This window comes from the organism of the source record quoted next, unplaced genomic scaffold (genome assembly GCF_019419815.1).
Source record: "Pyrus x bretschneideri cultivar Hongxiangsu unplaced genomic scaffold, Pyrus_bretschneideri_v1 Contig39, whole genome shotgun sequence".
NCBI lineage: Eukaryota > Viridiplantae > Streptophyta > Magnoliopsida > Rosales > Rosaceae > Pyrus > Pyrus x bretschneideri.
Window position 1 is genome coordinate 4,310,326 of NW_025999712.1, and position 19,698 is coordinate 4,330,023.

Sequence of the window (19,698 nt, forward strand, 5' to 3'; positions counted from 1 at the left end):
CGTTATTAAGAAACATATATGCTTCCCGTGGCATTAAGAGACATTTCCCTCATGGTGGTCAGTTGAAATTATCTGAATCGAAAACTTGTGTACTTTTAGTCTTACATATGGTTTGGATCTTTTGGTACGGCAAGGGTAGCATCTCCAAGGCTTAGCAGTTGGATATTCTTACACAAAAATAGGGAAAGGAACTAAGACCTTCACGCCCTTCTTGCCCCAGCCCTCCTGGCCATTTTGAGGTAGTTTTGCATGAGTACATATATCACATAAACTGTGTTGGTTCTTGGGTACAAACACCACCGCAGGTATTGCTTCTGCCGTTAAAAAACAAAAATGAGAATACAAGTGGTGTTTATGAGATTTTGGAGGAAACTAAACTTATTGAGATTGATTTAGATTATGGGTGGGCACTGTTTGTTGGATTTGATTGACGAGTTCATACCGGGACTCAATGTGTGACAATTTTTTTCCTATTTTCCAAATTGTTGAGGAAACAGGCCACCGGTTTGGAAGAGACTCCTCTCTTCTCTCCCAAACCTCGTTCTCAAGCCCCAATTCCGTTTGCCGCTCATCGTCCTGCCCTCTCCTCTTTCTTAGACTCTTTCGCTACTCCAACCACTACCATAAATTACTCCAAAGTCTCAACTTCTGAGTCTGACCACCACCATAATCTCCTCCCTACTAGACTCGGTAGCTCCCTCCTACCACCAGACGGTCTTGACCACCATCACTATTCAATTTTAGGAATTTAGGATTTAGAGTTTTCTAGATTTAAGCATTTGCTTAATCTCTCTGTTTAATTGGTATTTACTTGTTACATTTTGCTAATTGCATCTCGTTCTCCTCAGCTTCTGTTGCAATGCTCTTTTCTTACTTAATAATTTCAAACGCGCGATATTGATTTTTGGTGTTGGTGTTTAGATTTATGTGGTTTGTTAGTTAATTACTTCAATTTTTTTCATGATATGGAATAGTTTGATTTATTTTTCTTTAATTTGGTTGAATTTTTAATTGTAATTTTTGGTTCCTCTCGGTTTGGTTGGCTGGAAAATGGTTAACTTCCTTAGGTTTCTGGGTTTTTTAAGTTAATTTTTTCTCGTGGGAGGTCCGTAAAGCAAAATTCGAAGAAACTTCGTTTTCGAGCTTTCTGTTTATTTTCAAATCCCTCAAATATTGAGAAGAGATTTGTTTAAATGGAAAAAAAAACACTGGGAAATGGCTTTCCCCTCCCATATTTTGTACTTTTGTAGTGTGTGCTCTGTTTCTGCAAACCCAATTAATTGGTACTTGTTTTTACTTGATGCGCAATTCAAATTGAAGTGAAAATTGAGTTGATTGGTATTGTTGGAAAAATTAAGGTCTAATTGCTATAATAAATCACATAGAAAATCAAGAAATAATTCATGCAATTATATATCACAATAATGCGTGCACATGAGTAACCAATGCTAAATGAACATGATATAATGGATTAAAAAAACCTAGAAAATACGGTCGAGGCAAGTGTTGGACATTTTGTCCTTAAGACAAGTTTACGCCCCACTATGATGCTCATGGTTGATCGACGCATGTCTCCCAAGTTACAACGACCACATCCTTGTAATAGTAGCACTCCAAATCATAAGGCTCCATGAACCACGATTGTGTTGAAAACTCTCATATGGACTCAATGAGATTCTCTAATATTTAATGCACTATGGACCTGTCCACAGGGCAAAAGAGCCCGGTAGAAGGGCTCTTAGGTGGATATGGAGGCAATCATATTCTATTTGGCGTTCTCCAACATGTAGATTTTGTAAGGCAAACATACTTTGTAGCATATTCGGGCAGGCATATTCATGCAATTAGAAGTTGGGAGTATAGGAATGAAACATATGAATGCTCCCCTACCATTAAACGAACAAGATTCTCATACAACAAGTACAACAAGAAACGAACATAAGGTCAAATTTAAAACCACGTATACAACTTTAGAAACCCTAACAACAATCACTAAAATGGCCACCAATCCAAGCACTTGAGTAGTTATTGTGATAGATAGTTGCAACATATTCTATATACAGGCCTAACAACGTCAACCTTTCTCACGCCACCCTTATAGGCTAGAATAACAACAAATACTTTCTTATCAACAAAACTTTTTTTTTTTTTTTTTTTTTCTCTTTTGTGGGACAAAGTGGAATGGACTCGATGTGGGTAGAAATAAGGTGTCGCAGCATGCCTGGTGGGTGTGTTAATGCAAAATCAAATTCATGGGTTCATTAGATCACGACACAAGCGGTTAGATCGCGACACATGTGAGTTTGGTAAGGCAAAAAATGGCTGAAGTGGTTCGATGTGATCTCGTTTCGTGGTCTGGCAACAAGCAATAGTGGTAATTGGGTTCGTCGGGAATAGAAGATGAATTTGCATCAGCATTATCTAGGCAGCGTGACATGGACAACGACGAATATTGTGCGGGTCGATACGAATGCAGTAGTGCAACCCAAAGTTAGTGGGAACAGTGGGTGCAAGTTGCAATACCACCATATCAAAGCACTGTAGCAACAAAGAGTTCGTCGATCAACGAATTGGACAAATTCATTAGCAACAGCACCCAAGAAAACCTAATACTTAAAAATATCTAAAGGAAAAATTAGGATATAGTCCCTAGTTACTAATGTTCATTAGCTAAAACCTTATTGGTTTTCAGATTTTGATCGAAGTTCCTAACATTAATGTATTAATGAATTTACATGTAAGTTTCATAGTTTTTTAAAATAAAATTAGTAATGGATTTAGGATTTTAATACTCACACCCTTATTAACTCCTAATTAATTTTCAATTCAAAACATTTTCAAAATAAATAAAAAAAATAAGAATAAGTTTTACCCATTAATTTTTTTTATAAAAAAAGAACTTAATTCTTTAATCTTAAATCTACCCATTAGTATAATTTTTTTAATCATGAATGTACCCATTCTTAAATTTATCAATTTGTTACATGTGAAATGTATTATTTTTTTTAATATTGTACCCATTTTTTAATGTAAAATCCATTCATTTTTTTTCCTAATCCATTTTCTAAACTTATATGGGTACACTATATTTCATTTGATTTGATAATATATCCATGTCAAGTTTAATTGAAGAAATTTAATAATGTTATTAAGCCTAGTATCTTTTTTTAATTTTTTTTTATTATTATTATTTTTTTTTAAGTGTTGAAAATATGTACCCTTGTTTATATATACATATAATGCAGTGGAGAGTATAATCTATCCTTTAATATTTCAAATCCCACTAATTATGGATTTTATTTAAAATCTCATTAATCTAAACAACTACTAAAACACCGCGACCCGAAATGTCCACTTGGACTCCGAATCGAGCTATGTTGGCCGACACTTGGAGGGTGAAGACTCCATAAAGTATAGTGATGTGGAAAATATGATTAAATTTAAACTTAAAAGTGCCTAAATGTAAGAGTGCGCTAGTGAGCGGGAATGAACCCATTTCACGTGATGTCAGAGCATAAGTAAAGTACAATAAAGTAGGATGAGAATTATACCGTTGGGTGTAACATTGTTTGAATGTTTGAATTTAGAGAAACGGACGGCGGATTCGGAATTAGCTCATTGAAATATGTTAAGAAGGGTCCCGGGTAATTTTTGTAAAAAGTCAATGAAAGGTCAACGATCAACTCTAAAAAAAGTCAACCGAGACACCCCGATGGTCAACCACGTTAGAACTTTGGAGTTTCACTAAATGGGTGTCAAAAAGGGACTCAGGGCGTCGAAATTAGCCTAGAAGGGTTTTCGAGAATTTTCCAAAAAGTCAATACAAATAATATTCCCTGAAATATTCCTTAGAATATTCCTTATTTTTGGAATTGGGCTAGGCCGGAACAGTGACCCAAAGGTTTGGGCTTAAGACTTGGGCCGGGTTTTGGGCTAAGTTTGGGCTTCGGCCTTCTTCTTTCTTTTTTTATTTTTTATTTTTTATTTTTTTTCTTCTCCAACCGGTTGCCACTGCAACCGTCGGATTATGGAAATCCCGCCTAAGAACAAAACGAGATCCAAATAGCTTGATTTTTCAAGTATTTTTCACACTCTTGCTATCAAAATGAAGATAAACGAGTTTAGTTTAGGATTATACCTTCCCCTCAAGTCACATGTGGCCGAAGTTGGCCTGAAAAGGTCTGCAACTCACGACATACATCATCGGAAAATCGGGGAAGAGTATCTCTGCGTTCAAATGTCACCCAAAATCCTTAAGAGCACTAGAAACGTAAGGTAAAACGTGATCCACGAAGATTTGGGTGGTTTTTTGAACCTAATCACATGGAAAATTTTCGAGGTTCTCACCGGGAAACATAGAGGTCATAGTCTGGGTTTGTGTGGGCAACTCGAGATCTGGGTATGCAACTTCACGACTAAGAGATGATGTGGCTTTGGGTTTATGGTCGTTATGCTCGTTGGAGATGATGGTGGATGATGGACCTCGCCGGAGCAACGCCGTGTGTGGGGGTCTTGGGTTTCTCTGCATTTGCAGAGAGAGAGAAAGAGATAGAAAAAGAGACAGAGAACGGGAAAGGATGAGAGAAGGAGAGAGTTTGAGGGAAGAGAGGGACAAAATGAGGTGGCAGCGTGGGATAGGTCCGAGAAGACTGACAAGGAACACGAGTGTAAGGGAAGGAGTGGGGTGTGGGCCCTAAATGGCTCACAAAAGAATACAAAATATCTTCTAAAATGAAATTACCAACTTGACCTCGGTATTCAATGTTTCGTAAAATTTTAACCGTAACTCCAATCCCGATTCCGCTTGCGCCTACGCGTTCGTACTGTCGAGGACTTTGAGGGTACGCTAAAGTAGTAGCTTGTACACGTCCGAAAAAGACGGTTAACGAAATTAACAATCTCTATTGTAGGGGCATTTTCGTGAATTCACACTTTTAAAATTAATAAAATCATATAATTAGGGACGGGTTCTCACAACTACAAATTTCAATTTTTCCTTCTTTACACTTTTAATCCAATTGGGACCGTATGTGCATGCATGCATGGAAGGGACCAGAAATGCTAAAGTATTTCAATGAATGTTATAATTTGATAAAAACCTTCAACAATATTTTGCCATTGATTATCTTCTTGCCAAATGTTTTCTACAATATGTTAACACCAAGCAGCACCCAGTTATTGAACTCCCAATGAAGTACATATATGCGCATGAATGCTTTCATATCACCTTACGAATAACTAATATTTTTAACTTTTCATGTTCAGTTTAGAAGTTGTAGAATTGAATTACCAATAAGGTTTTCCAAATTTTAAATGGCAACCTGAATATTAAATATTTTTTCCATTCCCATGGATTGCTTCAATCCGTGAAACTGGCACAATCTGGACAATGGGTATAGCAAGTGGTAGAAATTGAGATTTTTAATCACGTTCAGATTACTAATGAGCACAGTGCTCGTGGTTGATTGCAATTTACCATAGACATCAACCGTGGTAGATGGGCTTTTTCTTCTAGTATTCTAAGTTTAGATCGGTGTATGTTTTTACATATTTATCGTATAACTTTTGTGCTCTATTGATTGAAAATAATTTTCTCTTGATTGTTTTACTATTTTATTCAGAACACTTATTTATGAGACGGATTTGCATAAAAATGGAGGTGTCTCAAAGCAGTCATGCAATTGAATGTACAAAAGATACAAGGCATGGTGGCCTGTTGGGGCGTCCGTTTCATATACGCTTCTCTTCTTATTTGGCGGGGTAATGCTATACATGAACCATTTCTAATTATGGCACTGCTAGCATACAAGTTGAGTCATACTAGCGTAACAAAGTATGAAATTACGAATATTGTATAATTAACCAAAAAAAAAAAAAAATGTCGAGACAACTACAAACTAAGGAATAAATTTTCATCGACTCGTTTCTGATATATATATATATATATATATATATATATATATTGAGTTAAAAGTAGTGTTTATCATAAGTGACCCTATAAGACCTAATACTTAAAAATCTAAAACACCCAAATAATAAAATAAATCTAAAATACTAATATTTTTCAACACTCCCATCAAACTCAGGGTAATAACGACATAAGTTTGACAACAAGCAAATGCGAATGCCTACTTTGTTAGGTGGATATGGAGGTAGACATATTCTATTTGGCGCTCTTCAACATATTTTGTAAGGTGAATATATACTTTGCAGCATCTTCAAGCAGGCATATTCATGCAGATAGATGTTGGGAGTATAGAAATAAAACATATGAATGTTTTCCGCCACTAAACAAACAAGATCTCATATCACAAGTACATCAACAAACGAGCATAAATCAAATGTATCACGACATATACAACGTTGGAAACTCTAACAACCATTACTAAAGCGTCACCAATCCAAGCAGTTAAGTAATTGTGATAAACAGTTGCAATAGACTCTATACCCAACAACATCAATCCTTCTCACGTCACCCTTATAGACCCCAATAACAACAAATACTTTTTTTTATCATCAAAACATTTACTGTTTTTTTTTCTTTCTTTTTTTTTCCTTTTTTCTTCCTAATTTACTGTTTTTTTTTCTTCCTTTTTCCTACTGTTTTTTTTTTCTTTTTCTTTTTGGGAACGAGTGGAATGGACTTTATGGGGGTACAACTAGAATATAATATTGGGTACAAATGAGGTGCGTCAGCATGCCTGGTGGCTGTGACAATGCAAAATCGAAATCATGCCAGGAGGATCCTTGCTAGATCCTTTATGTGAGAATCTTGGGGATCCTCCAATCACATCCATTCATTATACATCGTGCGGTCAGAAATCATTGTAATTTTTTTTATTTAAAATGAATATAAATAGTACCTGACAAAAACTGGCTGCACGATATACAATGAACGGATATGATTGGAGGATCCGTCAAGGATCCTCTCTCAAATTCATGGGTTCATCATATCACCACACATATGTGAGTTTGATCAGAAAAAATGACTACAGTGGTTCAATGTGATCTCGTTTCGTGGCCTAGAAACAAGCAGTAATGGTACTTGGGTTCGTCAGAAACTGGTTGTTATTTGGGTTTCTGGTTGCAGCGATAACATGCAGATGGATTTGCATTAGCAATATCTAGGTAGCGCGACATGGACTACGACAAATATAGTGGGCATTGAGCAGTGCAACCCTAAGTCAGTGGGAACGGTGGGTGAAACATGTTGGAATCCCACATCGGAGTGGGTGAAAAGAAAATGGGAGTTTAAATATGATTGCCCCACTCTAATTAATATCGAGACTTTTTGTGATAAAACCCCACACATGATGGATTGGGCAAGTGGTAAAGTTGGGACAGTATCGGTGTTGATAGAGTGAGGTGGCCACTGATCCAAAAATCTAACATGGTATCAGAGCCAAGGTTCGGGCCCCGTGCAAGCCAATGAGCTTGTCCCCAAGAAGGAAACAAGCCATGATTCTTAACATAGAATGAAGGAAACAAAACCAGGATTCCTAACATAGAGCTGGCCTCTGAGTTCTATTGAAAACAAGTCTGAACTCTTAACATAGAGCCGACCTCTGAGTTTCAATTGCTTATGTGTGGATCTCCACGTGTGAACAACTAAATGGGGTTACACGTGAGGGAGAGTGATGGAATCCCCCATCGGTGGGTGAAAAGAATAATGGGGATTTAAATATGATTGCCCCACTTTAACTAATATCGAGGTTTTTTGTTATAAAACCTCACACCTAACAAATTGGGATGGTGGTAAAATTGAGGATAATATCGGTGTTGTTAGAATAGAGCCTCACGGGCTTGTCGATCCAAAAATCCAACAATACCCTAGAAAACCTAATACTTGAATTATGTAAAATACCCAAGCAATAAAATATACCTAAAATTAATGCTAATATTTTCCAACAATGTTTTCTCTAACCACTCAGGACTCGAACAACTTTAATATTATGACTAACTACATTTTACACCCTACAAGTTTAAGGTGATTTGCAAACTTAACCATGATGTTTCAATCTTCTCATATTGCACCATGATGTTTTCAAATCGTATTAAATTTACACCTTTTGTTTCTTTGAACATCTAATCCTTTATTTAATTGATGAGTTTTTTTTTTTTTTTGCCCCTCACAAGTCACAATCCTAACCCATTAGAGACAATAACAATCTTGATGTGACTCCATTTTTCATGTCAGTAACTCATCAACTTTACTAAAAAAATAAAAGAAGGGAAAGAGAGGGAATCAGATTCTTTGCATGCACTTCACACATGGAGTAATAGTACTGACATTCACGTTGAAGAAAAAACTGTGGTGGCTAGTGATTTAGGGGTTGTAAATACGTGGTGATCCATATCGGTAGTGCGAGGTTTAAAGTTTGCTGGAAGAGGGAAGACTTTAGTTGGCAACGGATTTTTCAATCTAAGGGCATCTAAGTCTTTGGGCACACTAGATTTGGCTAGATTTATAATTATCTGAAAATGCTAGGAAAAATGCCAATATAGATGGCTTCAAAGAGGTTAGTTTTTAAAACTAATTAAAGTATTGGAGTGTATGAGAAATGACACAACATGAGGAGGAGATAGAAGTTCCTTCCCAAAAAAAAAGAAAAAAAAGCTTAGAGAGAGGGTTGCTGGCGCTCTTTCTAGTATTATCACTGCACAATACATGGGTACTAACTGGTCAGTACCCATTTTAACTGACCATTTATGTGGCCTATTTTAAGGCATCTGTCACTTTCACGACCTTTGCTAACTTTACAACCAAATGCAAACAAATGCTTTATACCAAATACGAAACAGAACTCTTCGTCTTCGATATCTGCAAGTCTTCAATGTTATGGCTATGGTTTCTTCTTCATCGCGTCTTCTCTCCTCCATCTTCCATCCTCCACTGACCCCATCCCCGCCCAGTCCCTCTTCCAACAGTGGATTCCACCGTTGCAGTGACAACCAAATGCAAACCAATGCTTTATACCAAATACGAAACAGAACTCTTCTTCTTCGATATCTGCAAGTCTTCAATGTTATGGCTATGGTTTCTTCTTCATCGCGTCTTCTCTCCTGCGTCTTCTCTCCTCCACTGACCCCATCCCCGCCCAGTCCCTCTTCCAACAGTGGATTCCACCGTTGCAGTGAGATAGACGGCGACGAAATCTGTAGCTATGTGGGTTTGAGGTACGTAGATGCCGCCGACTTGCAGCGGCAAGGATTACGAATCGTCGATGGTAAAGGACTCGACGTCATCTTGGCAAGTGAGATCGAACTTGGCATGGCTGTCGAGGACAAGGTTGGTGAAATGAAGTTTATGACTTGTATCTTGAAGATGATTGCGGAGCCGACGAGGTCATGGTGGGTGGCTATGAGGATCTTCGCAGACTTGTTGGAAATGAAGAAGACTAGTGTTTGATCACGCGTTTAAAGCATGGATATGTGTTTGGTTACATAAATGACAAAAGCACTCGGATTGACAAATGTTAAAAAAAATTTTAGGCCACACGAATGATCAGTGAAATATGTACTGACGTATTTTCCTTATTCACTTGCTAAAAAGAGAACAATAATGTTATTAATTAGGCACACAAACTGACCATACATTTTGCAACCGTTAGACCTACATGTATTAGAGAATGTATATTTTTTAATAACAAAAAAAAGATATTATTTACAAGAAGGGATGGGAAATCGTTCAACCTTGAATAAATGATGTAGGTAAACTTCCTTCTCGTTTGACTTCGACTATCTCTTGTCCGCGGTGCTACAGTCTTATTTTTCGAGTTAAAGAACGAGTAAATAAAAGCATGATTAAATTGATAGAATCTCACTTAGTACTACGATCTAGTGATATTCCTTTTCATTTGTAAGTGAAAGGTCTTAGGTTCATTTCTCGCCAAAGGTGAATTTGAACCACATTATTCCTAACACATTGTGATACTAAGCTCACCCCTTCTTTCTTAATGTAAATGATATTGTTTGTTCAAAAAAAAAAAAAAATTAATAGAATCCGGTTTTGTTCAGCTGACACTGTACTCTTCTTTCTTTTTCTCGCTAGTCCAACCAATGTTCACCCAAAGAAGTAGATCTTCTTCTGATGCAAAATCTTACATAGGCTCCGATAGTAACCCCATTTTCTTATCTGCACAGCCCTCAAAGTTCACCACAACCCATAAAAACGGAGACCAATTTGATCAATTTCACATATCTCTACCGATCCCAGCCACACAGTGACACAGACAAATCGACGAACACAATTCTACATCCATTTCGATCCCACCTATGATCGTGCGAGGCTGGGAGTCTCATTGCCAAAGAGTCCCCACTGTTTTCTCTTTTCTTTTCATTCAAATATAAATTTGTAATAAAAGAAATGTACTTATGAAAATCCATCAAAATCATAAACCAAGTCGACAAAAATCCTTAAAAATCCATACAGAAATCTCTAAAAATCCATATGGAATTTGTAGAAGCTCTCAAATCCTATCATTTTTTTTAAGCAAATGATATTATTTATAGGGGGAGGGGAGCAAATTTTCACAATGTGATTCAAATTAGTCTTTGACGAGAAATGAATCTACGAACTTTCACTTATAAATGAATAGGATACCACTATATCGTACTAATAAATCTATTACTTTAAAGTGTTTTATTTATTTTATTTATTTTTTTATTTTTTTGAAATCATCTAAAATCCTAAATTGACTACACCCCCCCTAAATTGGTTAAGGTGAATTTAATTACTATTTTTATGTAATAATAGTTTTCAGATAAAAGTAAATTAACGAATTAGTCATAATTAATTAGCTTTATGACTCAAACTTGACCATTGATAAGGGCTAATTTCATGGTAAAAAATTTGTGTCCAAATTATGAGAATTGTAGAATTCAGATTCCCATTGTATTAACAATCGCCTACATGAATGGAGTTTTGCTCTCAACATTATGCAAATGAAAATACACACTAAGAGAAGCCTTTGAAATTTTCGTTTTTCCCTTGATATGCAGTTATGACAAAAATGCAAGTTTGCCTGTTTTTAATACAAAAATTGGAAGGATTGATCGTGTAGAAAATTGTGAAAGTTTGACATTATAATTTTCAGTGTCTTAGCTTTCATGTCCAACTAGACTTGTGTCCAAATTCGTATGCAAAGTCGATTATCTATTAAAAATCATCCAAGAAAGAATGGTGTGATGTGTGTTATATCGTGAACCATTCTTGACGAATAGGCTATGGTGGGGTATTAAGCAGATAAGTTCTCCATGGACGTATCTACACGTAGAGCTCCGCGAATATGACAGAATATGCGTGTGGCAAAGCATTATCTTTAGTTGTCATTGGTTAGAGTATTTATAGATGTCTTGAGAGCTCTTGTGGGGAAAGTAATCATAATTAAATTGGGAGACTATCTATGAGGAAATCTACTATAAGATATCCAATCTTCCTAGGATGACATTGCCTATTTCCTAATATATCCTAATTTGACTTGAATTAGGGTTATCAAACTTGGTTGGCAAGTAATATCTTCAGTGGGCTTAAGCCTAGTATGTCGGACTAAGAATGTAGGACTATGCTTCATGGGCTATGAGCATTTTGATCATTTTTGCTACCTAGGTGCCATGTGTCACGGTTTCAGAAAATTATGGTCCCCCACATTTCAAATGTTTTTCGATGACTCACTTGCATTTTTACAAAAAATTGATTCCAAAAACAATTTCACTAGAAATGCTTTCAGCCATTTTAAACAGTTCAAAATGAACCCTTAGTATATTTTGGTTAAGGAATCACTAGCTAGTATAATGTGGCCTAAGGCCATTGATTATCTATGCCAACTTTTTGGTCAAAGCCCACTAAGGGTAAGTGTACAGTTTAATTGAACACTCAACATTCAAAAACATTTATTTTCATAAATAGTACATTACATTCATATGGAATTCAACTGCGGAAGAGGCACTAGCCATAATGGCAACACAAATATAGAGAGACACGCACTAATAACATATACAACAAACTCATAACGAGTTGTTGCAGCTTATTCCAAATCAGAAGGAGTGAAGCTGAAAAAACTAAAAACAAGCCCCACAACATTCATCATTTGAAGTTACACTTGATAAAGAAAATCAGTGTCTCCAACATTATTGGCCAAAATATTTGAACTTCCTTTGCGCTTCTTGAGGAAATTTTTGAACCAATGGGTCGAAAGTTTTGGGTGCCTTTGGAGCCCGTCAAAATCCACATAGTTAATACCAAATCGAACTGTGTAGCCTTCACTCCATTGAAAGTTGTCTAAAATTGCCCATGCAAAGTATCCTTTCACATTACTACCCTTCCTGCACCACAAAATAAATAAATAATGACTTGATATCACTGTAAAATGCAATATAGTCCTAATTAGTATTTCAACAAGCACTTACTTGATTGCTGCTTGAAGGTAACAGAGGTGGCGATTGTAGTAGTCCGTCCTATTGGGATCATGGAGGGCTTCTTCTAGTGATAAGGTGGAATCATTGAACTCATCAACGCCTGCAATATAATTCATTACATATGTATTTAGTACTTTCTCTCAAAAAGAGAGATGTAGTTGGTTTTAAATTTAGATTTGGAATTACTCATCTGTATTTTACATCAATATATACATATATATGTCAAAAATTAAAAAGTGAAATTAAGTGAGGCTTAAAAACGTCAATTACCATTCTCAGTAATGTAAATGATTGGATCACCATACTTATTCTTCGTGTAGAGTACAAAATCGTGAATTCCTTTTGGATAAACATATAACCAGTCTGAAGCAGCCTGTAATACCATTTGAAGATATTTGAGATGGTTAGGAATTGTATAAAATTAATCCTCCAAATACAAATAACTTAACCTGAAATTTGATGTGTACCTGAGGACCAATAGGAATGCCATCACGTTCAGCTACCATAACATAAATGAATGCGATCAATATTAGAATGTAATAATTCTAAGATATTAAATAATTAGTCGATAAAAGGTTTTCATTTGTACTCACTCATTGTGATAACATGTGGATCGTATAAGTAACTTGCAGGTTTAGAATAATTCTTAGGTACATCAGTTGCATATAGAGCAGTATAATAGTTCAATCCAACAAAATCAAAGGACCCAGTTAACATCTTGGATTCTTCTTCCGTGAATTTTGGCAATCGTTCTCTAACAAGGTATTGCATGGTGTACGGGTAGTCACCTCTTGTAATTGGATCCATAAACCTACAAAGATGTGAAAATTGCAATAATCAACTTTATAAGTCATAAAAAAGAAACATAACCCACTTGATTTATAAATTAATAATACACTTGCCATCCAAACATAAAATCCATAGCTCGATTTGCAGCATCTATATCTTCCTTTGCATCTGAAGCAGGCTCAAACCAATGTGACAGTAGTGTTATTCCTATCACCCCATTTTGATATGCCTACAAAGAAAATTCAGAAAATGATTTGATGTAGTGCCATACAAACTCCAAACTGTTTACCTCGCTATACAAAAGGTTTCCTCTTGTGGTGGAACCTAATACTAGTCACTCGTGGAGATTTCAGACCAAAAAAAAAAGGGAACTAACTAGTTAATTCATTATACCTGAAATTTATCTTTGTACACTTTTACAGTAGCTGCATGAGCAAGGAGTTGGTAGTGTGTTACCAAATAGGGTTCAGTAGCCGAATCTCCACCAAGGCAGGTTGGGTCTTGCCAAGCAGAGCATCGTCCCGGTGCGTACATCCCGATTGTATATGCATGGTTACTGAAGGTGTATGGCTCATTCAACGTGATCCAGTGCTTCACCCGATCACCAAAAAGTGAAAAACAAAGTTCTGCGAAGTCTTTAAAGTCATCGCTGCGTGTCCAAATTTCAAAACATTTTTGTTAGATGTGGTACGTTTTATTTAATTAAGCAAATGACCAATATTACACTTAAGATAAAATTCGTTTACTTACACAATACGAGGGCTTAAGAAACCAGCATAAGCATCTTCTAACGCTTGGGGAACATCCCAGTGAAAGATTGTCACAAATGGCTGTATGCCTATATATAACATTATCAGAATGAAAAAAAAAAATTCAATACTTTGATTCAATATTGTTTTATGTGTGCACGGTATTAAAATTATATATTAATGGACGGGATGATATATGAGATTAGATGGGATGGATGATATGTGAGATTAAGTAGCTTTATCACCATTGCGAAGGAGTTCATTGATGAGATTGTCGTAGTATTCAATTCCTTTCCTGTTGACACCCCCACTTAGCGTGCCATCTAATAATTAGAACAAAATAGTCAAGTGAGTTAATATACCTATCTATATATCGAAATCGAATTAAGTAAAACAGGTTAATCGATGAAGTAATTGGTCCCAAATCAAGGATATGGAGGCGGATGTCAACATTACTTGGCAACAATCTGGACCATGAGATAGAGAACCTATAAGCATCCAAGTTCATATCCTTCATAATTGCTACATCTTTCTGTAATGACAAGAAAGCATACATAATTATAAGAAAGAAGCTAAAAATTAATTATGGATCTCATGTTCAATGTGCTCTTCAACTTCATAGTGGGAATTAAGGGTTTGGAGAATAATATTATTCCTTGATTGACAACCTTATAGAGGTGGTATTGATCAATGGCGACATCTCCATTGCTGTGATCATCGATTTTTTCTGTCATTAACCATAGAAGATTTTATTATTTAGAGCATAAAGATGGTAGGACTCATAGAATGCGAACTATTATATATGTCCATGTAGTGCATGTATAGTCCATATGTATCGAAAATATACAGCATATACTGCATGCCCAAGGGTATTTGCTGATAATATGTAGAAGACTATAACCTGGATGGTCGTGGGTGAAGGTGTCCCATATGCTTGGTCCTCTACCATCAACGTTCCATGCACCTTCTACCTGAAATATGCATTTGCGCATTCAAACTGAAGATGTCAATATTCATGCTTGGAATCAAACTGAAATGTGCATGTGCATATATATATATATATATATATATATGCTATAGTTTTTTCTGACATTGAAATCAAATTAGACCTATGTGATTATATGAAACTCAAATTAATTAAAGGGTAATTAAATAGCTAAGCCCTAGCAGGGACTGGCCTGGTAAGCTGCTGTAGATCCACCAAAGACGAACCCTGGTTTTAGAGCATCAAACTTGGTCCTGTCAAGTGAGTTACAGACAATGGGTTTATCTGGCTTAGCAGCTTTGGTGTTTGTCAATGCAAAGCCATTGAGTAGCAAGACACACAAGAGCAAAGAGCCTAACTCATGCATTGCCATAGTTAACTGGAGGGGTTTTGGTGATCGAGATAGCTAGGTTGGTTCTTCCCTGCATATTGCATGGGGTTTATATAGAGGGCTACGTACCACGTCTAGACGTGAGAATAATTGATAAGCATTTATTTACTAAAATTTGATAAACACGTGCAGGCTTTAAAAAAGTGAAGACCACTGAAAAGTGCAAAGCAAAATATACTTTTGTAACAATAATAATAATTAAATATGAATACGGTTGGGATAATACATATTTATACAAAAAACTAAATATACTTTTGTAACAATAATAATTAAATATGAATACGTTTGCAATATTATATTTTTATTTGTAAGTAAACAATTTCTCAAGCATGTATATAACGTAAAACTTTGGTGGATTGGTTATGGGAAATATATCAAGGAATGGAATTAGGTAAAGAGAAATATTTAAAAATAAATAAATAAAAATTGAAAAGTGGAGAAACGCAGTTCAAGATACTGTAGGATATGACATTTTTTCATCCTTCGACTTTTTAACCAGTTGGGACCTCACTAGCAAGCAGTGGCGGTACGCACATGCATGGAATGGACCAGAAAAGTTAGAATCCGACATCGCCGGATCTTCTTTATGAAAATAAAAGAGATTATATTTTCTTTTAAGTAAAAAAGATTATTTTTTTTTTTTATATATCAAAATTGACAGCACACAATCTATATGCTAAATCATGTAGAATTGACAAATCGATTAAAACTTACATCTGCTTTCAAATTTTCTTACATAACATTCTCCTTAGCATAGACATCTCCTTTGAAAATGCTCAAATTTAATAAATTATCATACAATTTATTTGACCAATACATAAATTAATACAATTTCAATATTTCAACGTGGTGTATGTGAGAATTGAAATTTCTTGATCTATTTTGAAAAATCAGCCCATATATGAGGTGTGGAAATGTAGTTTACTCAACATGATTAAAGATATGGAGTGAGGATACTCTCCGGATCCTCTTTGTGAGGATTCCGGAAATTCTTAAATGGTGTCCGTTCATTATATATTGTACAGTCATAAATCATTTTAAATATTTTTATTTAAAATTAAACAGAAACAGTACCTTAAGAAAACTGACCGCACAATATAGGATAAACGAAGATGATGTGAGGATTCCTAGGATTCTCACAAAGAAGATTTGGAGAGAATCCTCACAAAGAGGATCTGGATAGGATTGTCATACAAAGATATGTACCAGCTGAAGAGTATTTTCTCTCTTTTTCCTTTCTTAAAGCATTCAAACCCCACTGCAAGTGACACCCATCCGAAGATGGGATTCCATCTAGATTCAAATTGTGGAGACCCTAGGGATGGAATCCCCTCACAAGACATAACCCTAACTCCTTAACGACAATGACACCTTTGATGTGACTCCATTTTTCATGACAACAACTCATCAACTTTACCAAAAGAAAAAGAAGGGAAAGAGTGGGAATCTGATTCTTCATTCCACACGTGGTGTAATAGAGCTGAAATGCACGTTGAAGAAAAAAATGTCGTGGCTAGTGATTTTGTGCCGGGGTTTTGTATACCCGGTGATTCGAATGGGTAGTGCGAGGTTTAGAGTTTGCTGGAAGAGGGAAGACTTCGATTGGGAACGGATTTTTCAATCTAAGGGCATCTTGTCTTTGTGCACACTAGATTTGGCCAGATTTTTTATTAAGAAACTGAAAATGGTAGGCTAAAAATGTCAATATAGATGGCTCCAAGGGGGTTAGTTTTTAAAATTTCTCTAATAAGTATTGTTTGGAGTGTACGAGAAATGACACAACATGAGGAGGAGATAGAAGTTCCTTCCCAAACAAGAAGGCTAAAGAGAAGATTGCTAGCACCCTATAGAATTATTTACTTACCAAAACGAGAACACTAATGCTATTAATTAGGCACACAAACTGACCACATATATTTGCAATAGTTGGGCCTATATGTATTTTTTTGAACAAACGATATTGTCTACACTAAGGGGATTAGGGAGTGAACTAAGAGCCTAAGCCTCAAAATAGGCTAGTAATAGTATGGTTCAAATTTGTCTTTGACGAAAATCAAACCTAATACCTCTCAAATTCGCCTTTAGAGAGTGTGGTAGTAATGTTGTTAATTTTGTTTGTCTAAATAACTTAACTATTAAAAGAGCAAATGGTTTATTTCTCAAATATCCATGTTTTTAATGAAATACAATAATTACTATATCGAGGAATACATAATGAGATAACATATCCTGAGAGTGCATAACTAACTTTTAAAATTCTAATTAATTAGGTATATACCATCAGAGCATAACTAACTTTTTTTTTTTTTTAAGGGACGATAGTACTCACACTAAGGGGTGAGAGAATGAGTTAAGCCTTACAATGAGCTTCCATAATAATGTAGTTCAACTTCGTTTTTGACGACAATCGAACCAAATAGCTCTCACTTACTGGTAAAGATGAATAGTATTAGATCGTAGTATTATGTGGCAGAGTAGAACTAACTTTAACTTTAAAAAAGAAAAATACATAGTTTCTCTTTCCTTTTTTGAAACTCTTCTGACTTCATCTTCCACAAGCCACCAGAATAAAGAAAACCCCAGCAAAACTCTCCTCCCTTACTTTTAAATTCCTAAAGATATCATTATCCCTCGTAAACTTGGGTTTGTTAATTGGTAGCTATTGGAAGCTATTAATTTATTCTCGGATCGCCGTTGCATATGTAAAGTGGCCTGAAATGCTTTACTTGTACTTTCCAATAATAAGATTATTGTCTTTGAACAAGGGAAATAGGATTGAAGTTTTGAGTCTTGACAATTTATTAAGCAAAAAATTATTTATTGATACAAAACCCTCCATCCAAAATCTTCTTGGTCAGTACGAAAATAATTTATTTCTATAATTTCGGTTGGTTGGGGTTGGGGAAGATGGGAAGGGGTTAAAATAAAATCTGGTTCTTTCACTCAGTGTGAAAAATTAAAAATTAAGAACTGCAATGGTGAACTGAGGAAATTCGAGGGAAACAACGATGGGGTGTTTTTTTTTGAACAAAAACTCGATAAACACGGGCAGGCTTTAAAAAAGTGAAGACCACTTAAAAGTCCAAAGCAAAATATGCTTTTGTCACAATAATAATTAAATATGAATACTGTTGGGATAATACATATTTATACGAAAAACAAAAATACACACGCGCACACACACACATATATATATATATATATATATATATATATATATATATATATATATGTGATACATTTTCATCTTTAGACTTTTAATCCAGTTGGGACCGTACTCCACTAGCAAGCAGTGGCGGTACGTGCATGCATGGAATGGGGAGATTTTTCAATTTGATCCGAATACGGAATGATACATCATGTGTCATTATACAAATGGTAGGATATGTATGTTAAAAATTTAATAACTCAAAAAATAAAATTTCTCACTACTTATATAAAAACACGTGGTGTACTATCCGTGTGCCAGTCATAATGAAAATTTTTTCCATGGAATAGACTAGAAAAGTTAAAAGTATTTCAATGAATTTATATTGATGAAACCCTTCAACAATATTTTTGGAACGTGGCCATTGATTCTTCTTGCCAAATGTTTTATACAATCTGTTAACACCAATCAACACCCGGTTATCCAACTCGCAATGAACTATATGTAAGCACATGAATGCTTTCTTTAATCAAATCACCTTCGAATAACTAATTAATAGTTTTACCTATTCAGGTTCAGTCTAGAAGTTTTAGAATTGAATTAGCAATAAGGTTTTACAAATTTTAAACTGCAGGCTGAATATTAAATTATTTTTCTAGTTCAATTGATTGCTTCAATCTGTCAACGGGCACAATTCGTGGTTACCTTACATTTGATAACGGACATAGCCCGTAGTAGAATTTGAGACTTTTTATCATGTTCAGATTATTAACGGACATAATGTCCGTGATTGATTGTAATTTATCATGTTCATCGACCGTGGTAGATGAGTTTTTTTCTTCTAGTGTTCTAAGCTTAGATCTGTGTATGTTTTTATATATTTAACGTGCAAGTTGTGTGTTGTAATTGGAATGAACTTCTCTTAATTGTTTTACTATTTTATTCGTAAAGCTTATTTAGGAGAAGGATTTGCATAGAAACGGGGAGGTGTCTCAAAGCAATCATGCAATTGCATGTATAAAAGTTACAACGCATGACGGCCTGCTGGGTTTAGAAAACGGCAGTCGCATTGGGGCCTCTGTTTCACATACGTACGTTCCTCTTCTTATTTTTGGCGGGGCTATGCTATATATAGACTATTTCTGATTATGGTGCTGGTAGCATGTAAGTTGCGAATCGCAGTGGCATAACAGAGTATGAAACTAAGGGTATTGTTTAA

At 35.5% G+C, this 19,698-nt stretch overlaps 1 protein-coding gene across 1 annotated transcript; it reads right to left on the bottom strand.

The window, feature by feature from the left end:
- Positions 1-11,881: 11,881 nt before the first annotated feature.
- On the bottom strand, positions 11,882-15,359 carry LOC108865467 (beta-glucosidase 13-like). The gene is made up of 13 exons (XM_048564760.1): positions 15,134-15,359; positions 14,857-14,926; positions 14,624-14,682; positions 14,412-14,487; positions 14,201-14,278; positions 13,957-14,044; positions 13,600-13,855; positions 13,320-13,435; positions 13,011-13,228; positions 12,885-12,916; positions 12,688-12,790; positions 12,409-12,517; positions 11,882-12,324 (listed from the first exon to the last, which is right to left on the bottom strand). Exons 1-13 carry the CDS (start codon positions 15,311-15,313, stop codon positions 12,096-12,098), a joined length of 1,614 nt encoding a protein of 537 aa, XP_048420717.1. The 5' UTR covers positions 15,314-15,359; the 3' UTR covers positions 11,882-12,095.
- Between the last annotated feature and the right edge of the window lie 4,339 nt (positions 15,360-19,698).

Bases quoted from the DNA above. Each gene is read 5' to 3' on its own strand.
- LOC108865467 (XM_048564760.1), bottom strand. From the start codon at position 15,313: ATGGCAATGCATGAGTTAGGCTCTTTGCTCTTGTGTGTCTTGCTACTC. The intron at 14,683-14,856 runs GTTATAGTCTTC...GGTTAATGACAG, and splicing joins CTTCACCCACGACCATCCAG to AAAAAATCGATGATCACAGC. The intron at 12,518-12,687 runs GTAATTGACGTT...ATTATATTGCAG, and splicing joins CATTTACATTACTGAGAATG to GCGTTGATGAGTTCAATGAT.